The sequence below is a fragment of the Pogoniulus pusillus genome, chromosome 5 (assembly GCF_015220805.1).
Source record: "Pogoniulus pusillus isolate bPogPus1 chromosome 5, bPogPus1.pri, whole genome shotgun sequence".
In the NCBI taxonomy this organism is placed as follows: Eukaryota; Metazoa; Chordata; class Aves; order Piciformes; family Lybiidae; genus Pogoniulus; species Pogoniulus pusillus.
Genome location: NC_087268.1, coordinates 22,065,890 through 22,088,373, shown reverse-complemented (window position 1 = coordinate 22,088,373; position 22,484 = coordinate 22,065,890). Strand labels below are relative to the sequence as shown.

General features: G+C 38.9%; 1 protein-coding gene across 4 annotated transcripts in view; it reads right to left on the bottom strand.

The window, feature by feature from the left end:
- LOC135175401 (serine/threonine-protein phosphatase 2A regulatory subunit B'' subunit beta-like) overlaps positions 1–21,620 on the bottom strand; it is a 54,729-nt gene extending 33,109 nt beyond the window's left edge. Inside the window, exons 1-2 of one of the 4 annotated variants that reach the window (XM_064143478.1) lie at positions 21,546–21,620; positions 19,647–20,098 (exon numbers count right to left, since the gene is read on the bottom strand). In XM_064143478.1, the coding sequence (XP_063999548.1) occupies positions 19,647–19,994 (348 nt within the window). In that variant the 5' untranslated portion in view covers positions 19,995–20,098; positions 21,546–21,620. Of the gene's footprint in view, positions 1–4,466; positions 4,887–19,646; positions 20,099–21,352; positions 21,518–21,545 lie in introns of those variants that run through there. The other 3 variants (XM_064143477.1, XM_064143479.1, XM_064143480.1) reach the window with 3 other exon arrangements.
- Positions 21,621–22,484: the final 864 nt, after the last annotated feature.

The following is a 22,484-nucleotide window of genomic DNA, read 5'->3' as shown; positions in this document are numbered from 1 at the left end:
GCAGCCAATACATTAAGCTCAAACCAGGAGTCTTCATTGCTGGAGTGGTAAAAACCTTACAATTTCCTTACAGCTTCCTTTAGGAGGCTAGAGCTTAAGACCTGGCAATCCACGAGCACTGGACTACTTACAAAACCATTTCATCTTTACCAGGCCGTCTCAGTGAGCATCTTAGATATTTTCACTCTATCTTAAAATATCAGCACCTGCTCTAGAAAATTTGCATTATACCAGCAAAACAGCATCAAATGGAAGTATTAGCTACTCTCAGAATGAGATTTCCATTTCCCAATCCCCTCACTCACCCAGAAGACACCTGGTGTTTGTTCTTATTAAAAAAACCCAACATATAAGACAGACAAAGACGCTTGTGCAAAAATTGGTATCAGGTCCTCCCTTCTGTGGTGTTAAGAGTTCTCTAAATGGTGTAAGTTAGAAAACTGATGCTAAAAGGAAAGCTGGTTCGACACAGACCTCCAATTGTTACAGAATCTACTTCTGTGACTGTGGTGGTTTCACACCACTTAGAATTTGGGGTTTACCCCCCCCGAAAGTAATTATCACACTCAGAATTTGGAAATAAAATGGAATTGTTATTTACAATAGGCTACATATAAAAGGTAAACATATACAAATACATATGTACATATACAATTAGACAATGGCTCAGCTACGCCCGTGGACAAAGCCCAGGGGCTGTTACCAGCTAATACAAAATTCTGTCTCTCCATGCCCAGTCAGTATTCTTGCCCATAACCCAAGCAGAGGTGAGAGGGACAGTCAAACAAGGCCAGAGGGAGAGAAACAGGGGAAAAAGAAAGCATGAAGAGAGACAGAAGAAGCTGTGCTTCAAACTATATAGGATTTTTGGATTTTTTCAAACCAGTGGAATGGGATAAACATACCCCTTACATTTTGTTCAGCACCTTGAGAGTAGAGTTCATGCCCTGAACTCTCTGAATTCTCTAGAAATCTTTTATTTAAAATTAAGACACTGGTCTTGAAACTGTAGCAGTGACTATAGTTGTAAAACCAAATTTCATTTTTACCTCACAAATGGGAAGATTCAGGGTGCTACAGCACCACCACATACCAGCCTAGCACCTAGAGTTATATTTATTGCAGTCTTGAACATGCCACAAGCATTATGAAACATTCAGTAACAAAGTGCAAAAGTGATCAAGAGACACTAGTGCTTACACTTCTCTTAGAAAGCCAATCTTGTGAGACACTGCAGAAGCTGAAGAAATATTTCTCATACAGCTGACATAAATAGCATGCCTAAGCAGCATTTAGTACCATTAACAGGTGGTCATAGAACTAGTAGTTCTCCATTTTCACACTGAGGTGTGATGCATGCAGCTACAGGAATTGCCAAGTAGTAGCAGCAGATGAAGGCACGTGGCAGTTCAAGTACCAGAAAATACAACAGCACTTACTTTTGGCAATGACATTCAGGGATTAATTCAAGATTTATGAGAACTTTACTTTTCCCCCCCTTTTAAAAAAAAGTGATCACATTCAGCGTAAGTTTATTTGACTTTAAAATGAAGTCTAGTTTTAGTGTTAAAATTACTTTTACAACATGATACGGCCTTTAAGTAGCAAAAAAAATAATAGCAATTTTCCTAGTTTAGCTAAAACTAATGGGTATAAGTGTGCCACTGTATACAGATGTGTCCTACTCTTATTTTGTTTTCAACTCCAGACATATTTTCCTCACATAGCCTGGATAATGATGCTTTGACAGGTAGGGATGTCACCAGCTGTTGGCTAAAACACTCTGCACAGCTATCAGCAGGTAATAAAAACCTTTCAGTTGCCAGTACATTTCACATAGTGATAATTTCTTTTTCCTCCAAAGTTTCAGAGCAATTGATGAGCAAGATGGACACAGTGCCTCTTCAAGTGCTGCATTTCCACCGCACTATATTCTGGAGGTGTTAAATTACCTAAGGAAGGTCTTTCTTAAAAATCAACATCAGGAGAAGATGGACTCAATTTTTTGCAGAGTTCTCTTTAAAAAAAAAAAATCATCCCTCAAAGCAGCAGAGAACATTTAAGCACCTGTGTATTTTCTCTTTGAGACACTGATCTTTCCAGAAGTCTCTAGTTTGCTCAGTTTTAGTTAATAAATGTGATAACAGAGAAACAGTCTTTTCTCTTTCCAGAGCCAACTACATGACTACTGGTTGTCTATTTAAAGATTTTAATGAAACTAAATTTGCTACACTCCAGTGACTGCACCTTCCAAAACACAGGGGATTACCTACACAAATTATGTACTTGGCCCTGTGCAAAAAGCCACTGCCTTAGAATTAATAGACCCTTTCACTTCAACCCACCTCACAGGAGATATTGAGCCACATGTTATCTCACTGTCCACCAACACTACTTGTGTTTTAAGTATCTAGCTTCAATAGTACTAAAACTCTTAAGGAAAACAAGCTTCTTTAACAAGTTATAAAGACTACATGAATATGAAAAAAATTAAAAGTGTAGTAGAAACAGAGAAAATAAACAGGGGAAAAAAATAGGAATAGGCTTCCATTTCTGCTTGGATTTAGAATTCTAATTTTACATGATATTCATGAGCTGCAAGTCAGTATTACAGTAGTATAGAAGACTGCAAACTCTGACAGCAATAAATCTAAGCAATTGAAATGAGAAAAATGCTGAAACTATCAGCAACATGAGATGCCAGGTAAAGAATAGTCATCATTTTTTATACTAACAGTTATCAGCAGTCATATTTTGCATTTTTAAGGCATTTTCAAAATGTCTTTTTAAAATCATGAAGTTGAAGCACAATACCATTAAAAACAAATAATCTCTGTTAAAATGTCAAATTACTTTGATATAGCAAAGACAAACACCAGACTTTAGTTTTACACTCTTGACTGTTTTTCCAAAGAATTCTGTCTGCAATAGAATTCAGTGGTTTAACACACATCATTCTACATCTGGCTCCCAAGCAGTGCAAGTCTAGTTAGAAATGAAAAATATTTGTCAATTGTCTGCATTGGAAGTTTCTAGCATGTCAACCAGAGAAAAACCTCTTTGGATTAGACAAGCTGTTCTCTGAAGTACTCAGTTGCTTGTAGGTATGCGTTACCGAGATGTTTTCTAGCGCAGCATAAAAAAAGCTCAAGCGATGCCACAATCATTCGATGAAAGACAGACCAAGTTAAGGGGCCCCACACAAGGTAATGGTGTGTTTGTTTACAACAGATGCCATGACTAGACTAAATTTGCCTCATGCTCTGAGGTGCCTAAATATATTAACTGATACAGCTACATTTGGCTAATTAAGATAGTATTTTATTTTCCTGCTGTCAACAACTTTCCTTCTCTGTCTCGAGTACAGAAGACACAAGTCATAAAATTCTTTCATTCACAAATCTATAGTGAGCGGCATAAAGCAGCAGGGTCAGCACTTGCATTCTGTTTCCTACAAAAAGGGATAAACATTGCTTATATAGCTCAGCTGAAACAAATTGGAATAACGTAAACCTTACACATTTGTAGGGGCATAGAGCTCTATGGCCCTCTCTTGAAGGTCACTTGAAAGAGACACTGGTGCACTGAATTCAGAACTAAGTAGGAAGCTATATTTAGAGTGACTTTTAAAAGCCAGAAATCCTAAGATACTACAATTTGTTCTTCAACTGCTACATTTCTCTTAATTAAAAATGGTTGAGAAAGTCACATGTACCCTCACTGACACACCTTAAATGCATGAATTAGAAGTGAGGCTGAGGTATGGGCGAAGGTGAATGCTTTCACATACCAAAAGCGTTAAGGAAATACCAAATTTCAGTTTCTCCAATGAAAGAGTTGCACACTTTTTCCTCTCCCAGAAGGATACCGTCTTTGAACATTTAATCTAAAGGTAAGCTTTCCTTTTGTTATATTTCAAATACTTCTATACTCAATTACAATCTCACTTTAAAATGGTGGATTTAACTCACTGCTGTAAAACAGCAGAGGCACATGTGTGAACCACAACTGATCTAATCCAGATACAAAGTCCAAAATAAACAATCTAAAGGAATTCAGGATCATCACTCAGTATGAAAGCATCTTTTTCATATGAAGTTACAGGCCATTTCTGTGTATTCTATATGCCCGGTTTCAGTAAAAGGCAAGTAAGCATCCCTGGGGAAATACATGCAGAGTAGGACTGTATGCAGATTAAGGAAAACAGTCTTTAAAAATCTAATAGCATTAAGTGCACCAACTCTCCCCTGCATGTGCCCCCGTGCAAGCACTGGACTTCAGTGAACTCTCCTCGTTTTCTGTTTGCAGAAAACTACCTGCACAGCCTTCTAAAACACAGAAACAATCATCACATATGGAACAGACTACCAAAATCCTCTTAGTTAAGGAAGAAGTTCCATGTATTTCTTGCAGTTTGCATAGCTGTGAAGGTTCAACAATAGCTGTATAAGAATGGAAAGACAAACCTGGACCTGCTGAAAAGCTTTCAGTCTCTTCTTGAATCTAGAAGGTAAAACAAAATCACATCCTCGAGCTAGCAATGCCAACTCCTTTCTTAGATCAGGATCTTGCCGCAAAGAAATCTCCTTTATCCTCATGTTTTCGGATTTCATATAATGTCTCTGTGTGTCAGTCCAGGCACTCGAGTCCCAGTAAATAGCAGAGCTGTTGTATTATCACACAGTGCCACTTCAAGCAGCGGCTGCGCCTGAGTTCTGTGATACTAGAGTCAGTTCGACTTCGTCTGCTCCATACATTAAAGGGAACTTGGCTGGAGTTGCAAAAACAGATTGGAAAGTCACTTTGGGGGCCTGCCCTTTCGTACATGCATTCCAAAGTCTAAATGGGACAGTATGGAAAAAAAACAAACCTCTTTGGAGGAGCATCTATAAAAGCAGTTTCCAATTTTAAAGAAGCAAGCCTTACAGGAATGCAGAGAGGCCAGCCGTGGTCATTTTGTAGCTTCCTCCCCCTCCCATCCCCCTCAGCTTTTCCTTCTGTCACAAAACACTCACTGTCTAGCTTCACTGAAGTATCTTACTGAAGGATAAGGCTTATTACGCAGCAATTACATTCTTTTTTAACTCTTCAGCCCTTTAGCAGGGACTCTAATACACTGGGAAAATGAAGGCAGAGCCAGAAAGAGCTGCAGAGACTTTTCAGAGTGGCTCACACAGTTTAGTATGTTTTTTTTAACATAAATCTGGATTTAAATTACTGTATCACAAGAATCTCGCCATTCAAGTGCTAAGGCAGACAGCAGTAGCAGAAGTGAGGCAAACGCTCCCAAAATTAAATGCTGTGTTAAATTATCTTATGCAGACAAACTACATTAGAAGTATCAACAATGCAACAAAATCTGAGACAAAGTTGACAGGATTTTTTTTCAACAGCAGCTATAAATGTTAAAATCCACATACTAGATCGCATACCAATCACATTTCAGTAGCACTAAAGTTAGAGTCAGCTACCACTCTATTTTCGGTTTGAATCTCAAATATATTTTAGGGAGGGGGGTGAGGCCATGTTTTAGTCCACAGCAATATGCTGTATTAAAAATGAAATCTGACAAGCTTTTGTGGAAATTCAAGTGACCTTCTGTCCTTCCTCCTTTACAGTTCTAGGTATATTAACTGATGACTGCTGGAGTTTCCACATTTTACATACGTAAACCTTTACCACAGGAACGTTTATGAAATCCTGCTGTTTTGATGAAGTGGGTTTTTTTTTTTTTTAATATCACCATAACAGCTAAAGGTATGGCAACTCTTGCTATTCAACTCCAAGCCGTGAACACTCTTGGCACCCTCAGATTCTCTAAGATATTGGTATGCTGCCCATTTATTAGCTCTACTTAGTCATGCAGAAGTTCAGTTCCGAACAGTATAAAAGGAGAGATCTGACCAGTCACTGTTTTCATCCCTCATGCTTTAAATAAGGCCACTGTACAGAGCCCAAGAAACACTAAAACCAATCTTTCACCTCTCAGTTTGAGATTTCTCTTACTGAACAGCATTATTTTTGCCTTCCCAACAGTCCCTTACTGTGTTATCTACAGTCTTCAGCTCTATTCATCCATTCATAGCTATGCTGGCATGTATCAATATGTTAAACACCTACAGTAAATATCCTCCTAATAGGAAAATGATCAAAAACTAGTAGAAATATGATTTGTCTTAGATCCTTTTTAGTTTATCACACAATTAGAAAGTAAATTATGACAAAAAGCCTTTTGTCTTCCTTTTAATTTAGTATCTGGTTTCTCCCCCTGCTTCTTTATTACAACTCGTTATGAAGATATTTATTTCTTTCGGAAGTGGGAGAACAAGAAAGGAATTGACAAGGCAGGAGTCAGACACGGTGTGGTTGGCATGAACAGACTATCAAACTGCATTGAGCAAAACTGGCTGTCACTCAGTGCCTTTTAGGAAGATCAAATCAACCAACCTGTGATAACCCTTGGGCCACAGGGAAGCCAGCAGCGAGCTGGGCGCACAGCGCACAGCAGCATGCCTGGAACTTGAGAACGAAGGACGGAGGTGTTAGAGTAGGAGAAGAATTCTACTCTGGCAATGAACATCCATTCCAGATCAAGATGTTTGAGGAAGGTCAGGAAGGTTGTATTGCAACATGGATCACGTTTCAGTTTAGGCAAAATCAACCTTGAAGTAAGAAAAGGTATCCTCTCACCTAGATTGCTTTCCATTTTCAGCCCCCTTTCACCATGCACAGCACTTTCATTCACTAATACATTCGCAATCTTGTTTGAGGTGGCTGTAGTACACTATTAAGATCATAAAATCATGGCATGGCAGAGATTCGCAAAAGACCTCTGGAGATCATCTAGTTCAACCCCACTGCTAACCTAAGGATGCCTAGATCAGACTGCCACATTGAAAGCAAACCTAAACGACTGGAGCTCTAGTACACCTGAACCTGCTGGAGAAGATTCAGTAATAAATCAGTGTGCCGAACTCCATTTCGGGAAGAGTTGCAGATCTCCCTCCCTTTTTCAAATAGGCTTTCAAGTTAGTCATCATTTAACCAGCATATTATGGTCCGTATGTTGAATATTCTGGATTTTGTTGTCATAATATTACCACACTGCCTGAGGTAGATGTTAAGTCAATTCCATCATTCCCCTGATATTGTTTTAGCACTGTTGTCACTAGTCTGGTTTAGTGCTTTTTTATTTTTAAAACATCCCTGTATGCAGCATAGTTGTCAAAAGTTCACAGGCTGAGATACATGGAGAACTGACTTGCAATTGAGCATTCAGTTACAAATACTGTGAGAAGTAAGTACACCAGCAGCTATCAATCACTTCCTTTTTACCATCTGAACGGAAAAGGGGTTTGTATTGCCACATTTAAAGAGATTAAGCATTTGTAAATCAATGTGGCCAAGAATTCCTTAAGCTCCGTTTTAACCTTTTCAGTAATGAATTAGCCACAGTGGAAAGAAGTCAGCTTTCATCCAGATTGAACTAGCAGTGCCCAGCTATATTATTACATTTACTCTAAATCTGAATTCTCTCCTACTTCAGAATCCTGGGTGAAGGACTAGACGCCATCTAGTTCTACTAGAACTACTGTTCAAGTATCCTGGCAGCTTATTATTAGCTAAACACAGGGGAAGATGCATGCTCAGAGCTTCCTTCCAAAGCTAAAGATACACATAATGAATGGATCTGACTCAAGGGACTGTGGCTACCATTTTAGTGAAGATATGAGCATACAAAATAGCAGTGCAATACTTAACTTGGCTTTAACACAAAAGTTTACACGTGAGGCAAAGATACGGATCACTAACATTTTGGGTAATGTAGAGGAAATACAAGCTTACAGAATACCTCAACAAACCTTAAACATTTGCCCACAAAAATACAACTTCTTGTCTGACAGCAGATTTAAAGTCTTAAGAGGTTTTGGGGAACTGTCCTCAAGTCTTTGGGGAAAAAAAAGCACCTCAGCATTACATGAAGTTTCCAAGAAAATAAATTGTATATAGAATAAGATGTATTCAGTTATGCAAAACATCAGCTTGTAAACCAAGACAGGAAGTCTGTTTGGCCTTTGGAGGGTGTTTAAGGCTGAACGAGCAAACCCAATGGCAAGAGTGTGCAACCTAATGGAATTTCTCAGCCTGTAATGCTGCATAAATTAGAGTGGCAGGAACTGGTCAGATCTCCACAACAGTCAATGCTGAGTGTGATGCAAGTAGTCCAACCTTCTTCAAGAGCAACTGATTAGTGAAGCACAGAGCAGGGCTGATAAGAGAAGGTAACTGAGGCAAGATAACATCTTTCTCAATATAGAAAAAAGATTAAATAGCTTGACTAGTAGTATTAAAGATATATTTAGGTGTTTAAAGTGCAGGGGAAAAAGCACTACTAGTAGAAGGAAATAGTTTAGGAAGATATAAAAACAGGAGAAAAAAGAAGTCAAGAAGCTAATGATGCTATGTAAAACACAGCTACAAGGCTTTCCTAGGAAAGACAATATACTAAATCTACAAGAGGACAAACAAAAGCAGCAATTCTTTATTAGAATAAGAAAACAAACAAACAATACAAAACTCCCTGAAATGCTGATTAATTTTTTACTGTGACTATACTATCACCATTATTTAATATTACGAAAAGTTACTTCTAGACCAAAGGCCAATACCTCTCCTTTGATATACTGAAAGAAGCTGGACCTAGACATGCCTCATTGTTTGCATAAATACTGGCTATTTGACAATTAATTGGTTCTTAGCACCTTAGATCAAAGCTCTGAGCTGAACTTCTTATAAGCCTAACCTAATTTTGCAAAATGCATTGCTAATAGTAGATGCAAGTGATACTGCCCTTCAGCAAACAAATTGCTTGTTGAATAGATATAGTATTTACATTAGCCTGCAGATCTTTAATTTACTACTGCAAATCACTGTTATCCTGTGGATCACTGCAAACAGCAGTTCTCAAGGCACTGAGTAAAAGCCAAGGAAAAAGATTAGAAGTTAATGGCCATCCCAGTCAGATTTGATTTGATGATGTGCAACATGAGAAAACATGGTAGGTGGGCTTGATATCACATGTAATACCTTTCTGCTTAACACTATAAACAGCAATGCCTCATGCTAGTATAGCCTAAGTAAATGAACGAATCCGAGTAGAGCAGGTACTGTATGACATGAAATGTCTCGATAATGATAAAACACAAGGATAAATAGGAAGCAGCAAAGAAAGTTCTTCTTTCATCCATGTTACTGCCTAAACAATCAAGAATCTTAACATCTGTTGACAAGGTGACCCCCTTGGGGTTGGAGTAGCAAAACCCGCTAATATTGATCTTTCAATATTGAATTCAGAAATATTGATTTTTACTTTCATTTCTCAAAACTTCAAGCTCTCATGAAACAAGAATGCATATACTGATGGATAAAGTAAAGGATTTAATGGGATGCCAAATAATCAGTTTTTCCAGTTCTTCAGACACTCAGTTTTCTTCTCTCTAGTAACTTCTCATTTCTAACAGCTGTGTATGGGAAGCAAACAAGAGGACAATGCACTTGTGAGCTGAACAAAGTATTGCTATCCTTCCCTAACTCTCCTTTGGACGAGACTCACCCCTTTTCAGCAGTATACTGACAAAACCCAAGGGAGATGAAGCCTGCAACGACTAGGTCACAGGAGTCAAGTTCCTGTGCTCACACCCAGCTAACGAAGCCGACTGCCTTTTTTTTTTTTTTTATAGTGTTTTGAGCATGGTGTGCTACACTGATGAACCACTGGATGTTGTCACTGTGTAGCTAATAAATCTACCTTCACATAGAGAAACTGATTGTTTGGTCTTGGAAGGAAGTTTATGTCAATCTGGGTTTAGGTATTTTTTTTTCCCTTGGAGGATGCAATACTTCCCCCATAGAACATGCAGCCAATTAAAAATCACATAAGTGTTGCATGTATGTGCCTTCTTTAGCGATTACATACATTTTCCAGTACTCTTGGATTAGAAAGAGGAAATGTCTAGAGGTTCTTTCCACAGTTGCTGGGAGGAATCATATGTTTTAGAAGGCAAGACCATCAATCAAAAAGACATCAGTTAGATGTGAGATATATAGTCATCTTGGTAGCCCAGGAAGGATGGGCTGATTAGATTCTCTGCACATTATCAAAAGAATGTCATGCATGTACACTATGCCATAAGCTATTATCAGATTAAAAGCAAGATAAGACACTTTTCACCTTGCTATGATTACACTGTCTGGACTCTGTAAGACATTGCAAGGGCCTTTTCAGACTACTAACTGCATCTGATAGACTAACTTCATCAACCATCAACACTAGACACTATAAAACTGAGGCCTGACAGTTAATGGATGGTTTATATTCCTTTCAGAACAATTTTCATATTCTCTGCCATCTCAGAAAACCATTATTGGTTTATATTTTTTTTGTATAGTTCAAACAGTTCTAATGGAAACACAATGTTCTACAGATGGAGCCTATTCATTATTCATGGACCTCAGATGACCCTATTCACTGGATCATGAAAAGCAGGTACACCTGAACCAATACTGAAGTAGCAACAGAGAAAAGACACAAGCAAAATACCTATGGATAAAGTAGTATGACAAATTAAAGTCACACTTGCTGTAACAAGATGCTTTGTTTTACATTTTTGATGGACCATGATACTGCAGAAATTATCCACCGAGGCAGCTACAGTCCACAACATGCACATTACTAACTTTACCTTCATGCTGATTCAGAATGTCACTGAGATTTCCCTACACGAGACAGCAGCTTTTATTATACATTATGCCACTTTTCAAAGTCACACAGGCCATTTTGGATATTAAGTAATTTCTAGATTGCTTTTATTTACCTGACCTTAATTTATACCAGCAATCTGGTATAAAGAACATGAATGACAATGTTTTATATGTCCAGCACCTTAGATAAACACTGTACCAGCTACATACTTCTTCAGACACAAACCGACATTTTAACTTCTTTCAAAAACACATTTATCTTTGCATCGCCTTATTTCCAAAACTGGAATGACTGGCATATGAAAGCACAACCACTACTTTAACTCTGGCATTACAGGCTAGAATGACATGTAATTTAGTCCCTGAAATCACAAGACAATAATTTTGTGTCAGTGACAGCTACAGGACAGCTTCTTGCTTATACTTTTGGTTGAGATTTACCTCCTCAGAGATCTCAAAGCACAACCAACAAATTAGGAAGACACACACTTTGATCTACAGTTTGGTTAGTAAGATTACAAAGAGTAATCTACCAACCAACAATGGGATTTCTGGTAGAACTTCTAGAGAGATTTATTCTAGAACTATGGTGACTGCATTGATGCTGTATCAGTATGAAATCATTGCCGATTTAATCACAGAGGCACAAAACCACAAATGCATTGCCAGAACAGCAACAGCACTCTTAACTTAGAATTTTCTCCATTCTCCATCACTAATAGTCTAAGTATTTTTTAAAACATTCCAGAACAAGAACTTTACAAAATGTTTATCTTAAATTTGTTACTTAATAAATAAGCAAGCAGACAACATTTTAGGAAGTATTCTTTAGTATGTTGACAGTAAAACACAACAAAATTGGTGGTCTCTATTGTTTCAAATCTTAAAGACAGTAACAATACTTTTTAAAAAAGTATTTGGTGTAAACTCACTATTCATGAGACTGTAAATGGACAGAAATAAGCCCATTAAGTCTTTTCATTACTTCATTTCAAATAGCTTGCTTTATTTCTCAGTCAATGAAGTATGCCATAAGGATGAAGATTATTTGCATCAGTCATGAGTATACCTAGCAGAAATATTTACAAAATCTAGAATATTAACTGTTAAACAATACAAATCTAGATTCTAAAGGAATAAAAACTTCTTAGAAACTATTCTTTTGATTCTACTGAATTCTAAAACCAGATCAAGTCAAACCATTTCATAAACTCTACAAGCCTTTTTTTGTCAAGATTATGTGAAGCTCTAGCTTCATGGTGGGCACATTGACAACTCCATTTTATGGATACCTTGCAATGTTTTCCTTATAATCCAGTCAAGGTCTTTTCCTGCATTCTCCTGGTATATAAATTTGTACAAAAGTTGTTAAAGTTTCCTTCTAGCTTATCTCATTTGTTGCCCGAAATCTGCTGAAGTTTCTAGTAAGATTTGCATAGAAAAGACATGTCAGGCTAGTCCTGTATGAAATGGAATTAAGCAGCACACACAAGTTTATTCAAGCACACACCCAGCAGCCCTAAAAGCCCATTATCTCTGCAAATACCTGTGGTCAAGAAACAGCACATGATGAGTGGCTCCTAACTATTTTTTAATAAACAATAGTATTTGCTAATGTGATGGTTTGGGTATTTCCTGCCCCAACACACTTTAGAAGTCACCCAGACTAGACTCAGCTGGCTCTGGAAATATGAATGAAACTTATATTTACAGTTTAGGTCAATATACAAGCAGACATTTACAGAATATACAGTTATATACAAGATAAAAAGGTAATACAGAAATACAACTCCCCTCCCAGAAACCTGAGTCCCCAGGAGGGGCTCTCAACCACCCCTGCACCTTCCTCTTGCCCCACTCAACCTCACCCCAGTCCTAAGGAAGAATAGAGGTTCGGCCAGGGGGTTAGGAAGCAAAGTGGATTAGTCCAAAAAAGGAGGGTGAGGTTAGAGAGTAAGATGCAGCTCAGCCAACAGCCCCAGCGAGAGTGATTATCTGTTTTTATTTCTTGTTCCTATACATCTCAACAGGCCTATGAGGGAAGTAGACATCACCAGTGTTTTCCTTTCACAGCCTGTAATCTAGTTCTCACCAAAACATTCTAGCCTGCTTCAAACTAGCACAGCTAAGCAAAAGGATCACATCCCACACGGAGTACCAGAATACACTTTTTGAAACGTATCTTGATCACTTGTTAGCTTTCCATCAATCCATTTTAAGCTGTATTTGTCGTTTGCAGAATATAAACTTATCTACCAAGACATGAGTACCATTTGATTAACTCAAAGAAAAGCACACCTCAATAACAAACCCAACATAAAGAAGCTATCGTCATATTATACCACTGTTAAAACACTACTTTGAGTAATGATTTGTTGTGAACTGCAGAAAGCAATCAGTGTGCTTAACTGGTATCTTCTCAAATCAATGCAACTACTAAAGCTGCCACATTTCCCTTTGAATTTTAAGTCAGTTGTGTGTGCAAAGCCTCTAAAACTTGCAAGACTCAGTCATATTATATTACCATTCATATTTGGCAGATTTTTCTCGTAACACCACTTGCTGAAAAATTCTGTACAGTCACTGACTATGTCTATCAGAGCACAAACTAGTTCACTGGATGAACTGCATTAATAATTTTATACTGAAGCAAGTCCATACATATTTTTTACCTAAATCTTATTTCTTGCTGACAGAATAAGTGTTGGGCATATGCAGAGAGAGATTCTCAAAAATATAAGACAGATTCTCAAGCATCAGTGGAGAAAAAAAAAAAGAGAGCTGTTTCTTCTATATCAATATCTAATTTCCTCCCAGTCTGACCACCTGTTAAAAGAATGAACTGTTTAAATGACTGATGTGAAGCTATAATTAAGCTTAAATGTTTTGAAAGACAGGGGAGAGAAACAACTGGAAGTAAAGATCTCATGTAACTATGAACTTGCTTTTAAGTAACAGTTGCTCACACACTCGGGCTGTCACATCTGAGGTGTACCCCAAGCTGCTGCCTAGCAGCAGTGTCCTGCCAAGAAGGCTCATTTCAGCTCCATCCCTGCCACCCCTCCAAGCAGAGCTCACTTGGTGCTGGAGGAAAGAAGCTGGATTGGTGGTTGTGAGGAGTCTCCTCCAGTGTGAAGGGCTCAGGCTTTGCTCCCTGGAAACCCAGCTACCATTTGAATTGTCCTGTATCAGAATGCAGGTGAATTTTGAATTTAAAGAAAGCCACATATAATTCTGAACTCAATTCTTCAGCACTAGAAATGCCCTCTTAAAACTGGACTGCAGAGCAGAAATAATCTTCTCTTTCAAGTGCAACTGCCACTTTGAAAGAGGACAAAAGATCGCTATTTCTTCTAACAAAGCACAATGTGTAAACAGAATTAATACTACTGCTAAGAAAACTGTACCATTTATATCCCAGGATACAAGATGCAGTTAGAATAAGAAGCAGTACCAAAAAGCTACAGCAGTGAGTAACTTTCAGTGTCTCATACATAAAATGAATGGCTGTCTCTCTAATCAGGATAATGATTCTTCTATTCCAAGCTATCCAGTGCAACAAGGTTTAAACAGAACAACACAGCATAATTCCAGTGCTGCTCACGTTGACTGCTATTATTTCACCACACTTGAAACCAATAACAATTTTCTAGGAACACCTATAAGCTGCTCTCTTCCAGACCTTAATATGAACTTCTGGCTGCCCTTGAGTTGACACCATAGAAGGAACTTTATTGTGAACACATTAGTGCTGACATCTGTCATAGTACCCTGTTATCATCACAAAAGTACATCAGTTTGATACCAGGTTATTTACAGTCTACATTCAAGTCATGGGCTTGAGCTGGAAGCCAAGTCCACCATCCTCCCCACTTAGTGATGAGAGATGCATAATAGAGAGATAGGGAGTGTATGCTCTATACTGCACTCTGTTCTGTACAGTGTAATCTGGTGTGTAGTGCAGTGGTTATTACAACTTACATAAACCAGATTTACTACTTAACACTGTGTCTAGTATTAAGGTATAACAGGTAGCAGTTCAGATGCAGACAACATGTAAGATTAGACAGTAAATGTCAGGGCCAACATCAAAGCCTAATAACTACTTAAGTGAAAAGCTGGCAGAATTCAAACACTGTCACTCCTCTTCACTGTCCAATATTTTATGAATGTCATTTCTCTCCTTGCTAGTTGAAAGTGGTCTCCAACCTGCAGAACACGAAAATAGCCAACCACTGAACTTACGGATGCAGGAGCAAGCCTAGTGACTCTAACTCAGATCACAGAATCAGTCAGGGTTGGAAGGGACCACAAGGATCATCTAGTACCAACCCCCCTGCCATGGGCAGGGACACCCTACCCTAGATCCTCAGAAAAAACAAATTTGTTCCAAAAAGCAACTGTTAAGTGGTCAAACTTCTGCCAATGTCAAAAAGCTTAATTGCCTCCCTTTAAACTGAAAATAATTCTAGTAGCACCACTCCACTTGAATTGACTGGTAACAAAAAAATTGGCAACAATGGTAGCAATTAAAAAAAAAAATCTATGCAGCATTAAAGCAGTAAATATATATATATATATATCACAAATCATCGAAATATGGGGCAATGAGCATTAATAGTCATGGTATAATGCTTATCAACAAAGAATACACAGAAACCAATCCAAGAAGTACCTTTATATCAAAGGTTATCCCTGCAGAGAAATGGAAAATAACTTTGAAGTAATTCAGATCATATCACATTCTCTCTGCTTCACCATCCCCCAAAACGTCCATAGGGAATTCTGTGAATTGCTTCCCCAGATGCCTTGCACACCAGCTGGGTAGGATTTAAACATCTTGCCTGCGGCACATTTTAGGCCTTGAAGCCTGGCATTTTTGACAATGTGATGAACAGTGTACAATTGTATACACCACATATGTTTAAGACAATCTAGAGCACCAGAAACACTGTTAAATCCACATACAGCAGTGATAAGGGTGAGAAGAAAGCTACTCTTCAAGTTTGAATATTATGGCTCTAGAATTTTCTTTCTTTGAAACGAACTCATAAAATATTCAAAACTTAAATACTGAGATTTTTCTGTGCCTCTGATTTTCTGTTATTTAGTACACACAAGCTGTAAGGCTACTTGGAGAACACTAAATGCTAGCAAGTGCCTCATGTCACATAAGGAAGATGACAAACACTGTAACTGCAAAGTTTTTGTATAATGGATGCAGACACCCATCTCACTCTGAGTGGTATCTTGCAAGTGAATGGAAGTACCACTCCTAAAGGATAAAAAAAAGAGAAATCCCTCAGTAAACCTTTTTGTTTTCACTTGCACCAAAACACTCCATAGGATGAATTTTCATAGTACAGTTCTAGATTTCAAAATATGCATGTTAAGCCAGTGGTTTATTCTCAAGTAGTATTTTTCCAGAACCTGGCTTTAAGTGTCCTGTCCAGATGAAAAAAATTGTGTTTGAAGCACCTCAGAGTAGGAGTTCTTTTTATCTTCAGCAAAGACCATTTAAATTCTCTGAGAGAGTACTTTTGACTTGCTAATCAACTACCTAGAAACAGAAAATTCTCTTTTGACAAGGAGGAAACAATTCTCGTGTTTCCAACAGAACATTAGTGTTTCAACAAAATGTGGCAACTTCTGAATTTTGGATAAAAATATAAGCCACAAGCTAAGCTCTGAAAAATAGAAAGAGCTCCTTGAATACAATAGCTGCCAGTTGTAGTACTGTTAATATGTTCAGCAGCTGCCAGCAGTACACCAATCTGTTCTCCTCACATGGTACTCCTTAAGGTGTTGATCAGTTTCTCCAACAAGTACAGAAACCTGTAGCATGACAATGTGGTTTTCTACAGATTCAACTTACTACCTTGTAGTAACCTATGAATAGCAGTTCTCTGTTACCAGCTTTATTGTTTGGTGTTCTATAAAAAAATGTGCAGAAACATTTTCAATGATTTATATCAGTGACAGTGAAAATCTATCTCATTTAAATGAATTTGCTGCTTGTATGCTGCAACTCCTATATACAGTAAGTTTAAAAAGAAATGCCTAAGTTGACTTACATAGTCTGAAAAGGAACAATCTCCAGCTCTTTATGTTCAGATACAAAAGCCCTTTCTGAACATCACCCTCAAGTGCACAGAGATATGCACTTTAATTTATACAATTTTCTAGGACTGCTGTTTAGAATTTACATCTGTATTGGACCTGCAGTACAAGCTTTCCTTTTAAAAAGTTATCTGAAACATATGCATTTATTGAAATGGGACAAGGACCTCAAACTTACATAGACTCAAAGAGGTATGTAAAACCATTGTGGCTCCATCTGTGAGCCATGATCAAACACACAAAAACAGATGTGGTACTTTGAACATTGCAGCAGGTACTTTATGGATATATACAAAGGAGAAAGGATATGTTTTGCTTTCTGCAAGAAAATACATTGCCATGGCAGAACATGCAATTTTTAAACTCTTGGTGGTAAGTTAAGAGCTGACACCTGCTTCAAATGTAATTCACACTCGTTAAAGATCAGGAAAGTTTTGGGTGAAGCTTCAGCTCAGCTGAATAATAAATTTCCTATTGCTTGGAAACTTTCCCCTGTCCAACTCCTTAAAAAAACCCAACACATCCACCAATCAAAAAACAGCCTAACTCTCCAAGTTGTCTCTCAGCACTGTACAAATCATTCCAACTAAGTAGAGAATGTTTCTCTTCATTAATCTCTTTAATTCTTCTTTAGAGGAATCTACTTAAGGAGATAAATCAAGACACATGAAATCACAGTACATAAATTAGTAATCAAGTACATCAGCTAACAGTGGCTTTTAATGGAAACTATTTGTCTATTTGCTTGCTTTTATCCTGTACAAGAATAAACTGCATCTGTTAACTTTCTACATTTCACTAGAACATGAGGGAACATAAAGATTAAAAACAAGTAAATCAATTGTCATGCCCTGCTGTCTGACCAGTAGTTACATAAAAAAATACAAGTCTCTATTATCATAAAGTAAATCTAGCCAAACTCTAGACTGCAAACGTAGTATCTTAGAGGTAAGAAGTGGGCATTTCAGGTTGTTAAGATAGGTTTGAATATTGGTATTTATGAAATTGACAACACCTCAGATTAAATGTTCTAGTGCAAAAAAGAGTCACATTATTACTCCTATGGCTTAGGAGGTAATTATATACATTAAATATACAACAGCTAAGGAGTAACTGATACTCCTAGACATCCTCAGCTCTAACCTCTCTACCCTTACCAACCAGAGCAGGCTTTCCTAGTACATGAGGAAGTTTGGCCAGTGTATGGAATTAGATGACCACTCAAAACTTAACATTACTATATGACATGAATTTATAGTCATGTAGCAGAAAGAGCATGCCTCAACTTCTTCAATATAAGGCAGACCATATATGCAATGCATAGCTTTGTCAGTGATCATATAATTTCCTAGCTGCTTAGCTTTGTACAGTTTATAAAAAGGGCTAGGAATTAGACTGGACTGCAAGTTTAAAAAAAATAATCTTGGGCTGGGAACAAGGGTAACATTCTTGCATAGAGGGCCTTGTCTATTATAAATCAAGACTTCCTTAAAGCATTGAGTGTACCATGCAGTACCAAAACAATTAGTTTGTTGACGCAAATTTGGCTCCACTGAATCTGCATGTTTTGTACTAACAATAGTGCCTGGTATCACTCGACAAAGGCATATTTACAGTAAAGGCAGTATGTTCTAAGAATAACACTGCAAATAAACACAAAACTGCATTCAACAATGGAAGGGCCTGTTACTGAAAGTGTGCATCTTAAGCATCAACACCTGATTTGGGTTACTTTTGGCAAAGGTAAGCTAAACAAGGAGTACACAGCAACTGTGATCTATTTTTTAAACTAAATAGCCTTTGTAAATTACTGCATCTGATAGCATGCTATAGTTTGAACATAAAATTTGAGACTTATTTCACACATGACACCTGAAGTTAGGGCTTTTACAGTTATTTCACTTTCATTCTCCAACTTTAAGTATCAGTCCTCTGGACACCACTCAGTTGACCTCAGAACATTATTGAAAGCTATCCTATCATATGGCTATTTCTAGCTTTTCCATCGATTTTAGTCTGTACATGCCTGTTGAGAATGCAAGAATACAGATCATAAGATCACGGAGGCTGGAAAAGGCCAACTGTTAACTCAGCACTGACAAATTCACCACAAACCATTCCTAATCCCCTCCAGGGATGGTGACTCAGACACTTCACTGGGAAGCCTCTTTCCTAGTATCCAATCTAAACTTCCTCTGGCATAACTTGAAGCTATTTCCTGTGCAATAGGATTACAGCTAGTAAGAAGTGATAGAACAGGAGGGAAGGCAATACTTCAGAAATTAAAAATCACTTGGACTTTTCCTTATCTATGCTGCACACACTACTGCACATATAAATTAGTTGCAATGCTCATCAGTGTTGCAAGATGTTGAAATTATAGCTCAAAACCAAGGCAGATATACCACATCAAATCTGCTGTACTGGATACAGGATTTTCAAGATGTCTTCTACTCCCCAGTTTTAAAAAACAAGGGCAATACTGGTCTTGACAAAAACGTTATTTGAAACAGAAAACAACTAATTTTTCATTTTGTGTCAGGCTTATTAAAACAGCCACAAAAAAAAGCATGAGTCTTTTGGAAGTTTAGGCCACCTAGCCATTAGTGCTGACATTTTACGTTCAGTGAAGCTGCTGCTACTTCTACTCCACCCCTGACACCTCCTGTGGGGAAACAAATTACTTGAATAATTTGTCAATACCATAAACAGAAAATAAACTTCCATTTAAAGAAGTAGTTCCAATAAGTAAGAAACTAACTTACTGCATTGCTTCCTGAGGATCGACGTGTTGTTCTAACAGTAGAAGTGTTCCTTGAGTTAGCTGGAGTTGCCAATGGAAGACTAGTAGAAAGTTGAGGAGGACTGAAAGACATCAAAGGCATTCTGGTATCTCCTAATACGCATTGCTTGGAGCTGGAATTTTTATTGACAAACCTCTCATTTTTACCATTTCCTGAATCTCCATTACTAGTCTCCATTTTCTCCTCATTCTTGATTCTTCTCAACCAGTCTTTTAGTGTGAGCTGAGTTGCAGGCTGACTCAACCAGCACAAAAAGAGTTCATCCACCTTCATTTTCAGGACAGGTTGCAGAACTTTCCCGGGGGACATCTTCTACCAATTTCCTTTTAGGCTGGACCAAATTTAAAATAAAGGTTTGACAGTCATCTACTTCTTTCACTTAACTTTCAGCATTTGACAAGACTCCAGGGCTCCTGTTAAGAAAAATACTACTGTTTAATCTTACACTATTAACAGTGTTATCTTCTCTCATGATACCAACAGGTGCTGTGAGATACATGCTAACCATTGAGTACAACAATTTGTAAATGTCAGCCATTAATCAATCAGAGCGGAAAATGGAGGATAATTTATTTTAAAAGCATATTGCTTAAATGATGGAGAACTGGAGAGAAGGAAACTGCACTGGCTTTCTCTAACTGCTATCTAACAAATGCTCTCCAAGAATATGCATTAAAACCCACATTTATTATGACAAAGAGCCCTGAAAATACTTATTTATAAGCCTGACAGGAACTAAATGTCTAAACAGTTTATGCACAACCTCGGTGATAGTACAATTAAGATTTAAGAAGCAAGTTTTCCTGTCAAGAGATTTAGAGCTAAAGCTAAAGGTTCAATTCTCATGCTGAAGTCAGTGATTCTGATTTTAAATTTTTCATAGCATACTGAGCACAAAATGCATCCTGACATGTGTGATGCCCAACTTCTTCAGGACTTCACTTGCCTGGCTACCTGGTATCAAATTTGATATTAAGTTAGGTACCAAAGTACGTAAAACAATTTGGGGCAACAACCACTTATAACGTAAAAGTGCTATTAAATGATAATTTATAGCAACTTGATATTTTTATATTTTTTTATATTGCAATAATTTGATATAGTTTATACATTGTAAATTGCTGGTTTAAGATCTTCTCTATTTAACATTCATTTTCACAGATTTTTTGAAGCCAATATGAAATGTGACTCAAGAATTGGGATAGTACAATTTAAGGTACAGCTGTCACCTGAAACAAAACTTTCTAGAGAGCTAGAATACTGGAGCTAACTACTGTGAACAAAACCCAAGATACTATCATCATTTCTGCCATCAAATTACTTAGTAATCTTGTACAGTTTAACTAAATCCTGTGATTCCTCCTGTTTTGGTCTGTTAAGCCTTTAATCAATACGTGATCCGCGTCTAGAAGGCAACAAAGACATGCCAATGCTATGATAAAGAAGCTTTAAAACAAACACCTGAATTCGGAAATGAGCAGCACCTTGCAAATGAATGTACTAATAAAATCAAAGCTCGGTCTGCGTCCCACGGCAGAACTAGAAACCTTGTATTATTCCGTTATTCCGTTGCTTAAACCGAAGGTCACATTCTTGTACCAGATTCTCAGTTCGACACTTTTACAGCACTCCAGACCGTGCTAGCACCCTCGAGCAGCAGGATTTACCTGGCCTTTCCCTCCAGAAAGAGCTGCCACTCAGCACCCCTGGCACCCCCAGGTGCCTCGCTGTCAGACCCCGCAGGGCAGCCGGGGAAGGCGAGTGGCCACACAACCTGCCACAGCACACTGGAGCGGCGCCCCAAAGGTGGACGAGAGGGACGCGGGAGGTCCACACGAACAACCACACACAGCCACTCACCTGCACCGCACTCCGCCGCACCGCCCCTCCCGCCGCCGCCTTCAAACCCGAGCCTCCTTCCGGCCCAAGCGCCCTCCGACATCTCGCGAGAACACAACTCCCCTCCGCCGGAGACGCGGCGGGTGATCACCATAGCAACGGGAGGGGCGGACGCGGGAGGGGCACGCGGCCCTCTGTGCGTACGTCGTGACGTCAGTACGGAGCGCTCCGTTGGTTTCCGCAGCCCGCGGTGCCCAGCGTCTCAGTGGCCGTTGCGATGCGGCCACGCGTGTTCGTGCGTGCGTTTGGGTCCTGTCTCTGCAGCCGTGAAGCCGGCGAGAGGGGCGATGTGCACAGTCCCTTTCTCCTCTTGCCACTGGCATGCGGCCTCGGTTCACTTGGCTTCTGTCGCCACGATGGTGCCATACTGTTAGTTTAGAGGCAAGGTCGAGAGAGGGATGTAAGAGAGCCCTGCAGAGGGACCTGGCCAGGCTGGATGGGTGGGCAGAGGCCAATGGGATGAGATTTAACAAGGCCAAGTGCAAGGTTCTGCACTTTGGCCACAACAACCCCAAGCAGCGCTATAGGCTGGGGACTGAGTGGCTGGAGAGCAGCCAGGAGGAAAGGGACCTGGGGGTACTGATAGATAGTAGCTGAAGATGAGCCAGCAGTGTGCCCAGGTGGCCAAGAGAGCCAATGGCATCCTGGCCTGCATCAGGAACAGTGTGGCCAGTAGGACAAGGGAGGTTATTCTTCCCCTGTACTCAGCACTGGTCAGGCCACACCTTGAGTGCTGTGTCCAGTTCTGGGCTCCTCAATTCAAGAAAGATGTTGAGGTGCTGGAAGGTGTCCAGAGAAGGGCGACAAAGCTGGTGAGGGGCCTGGAGCACAAATCCTATGAGGAGAGGCTGAGGGAGCTGGGGTTGTTAAGCCTGGAGAAGAGGAGGCTCAGGGGTGATC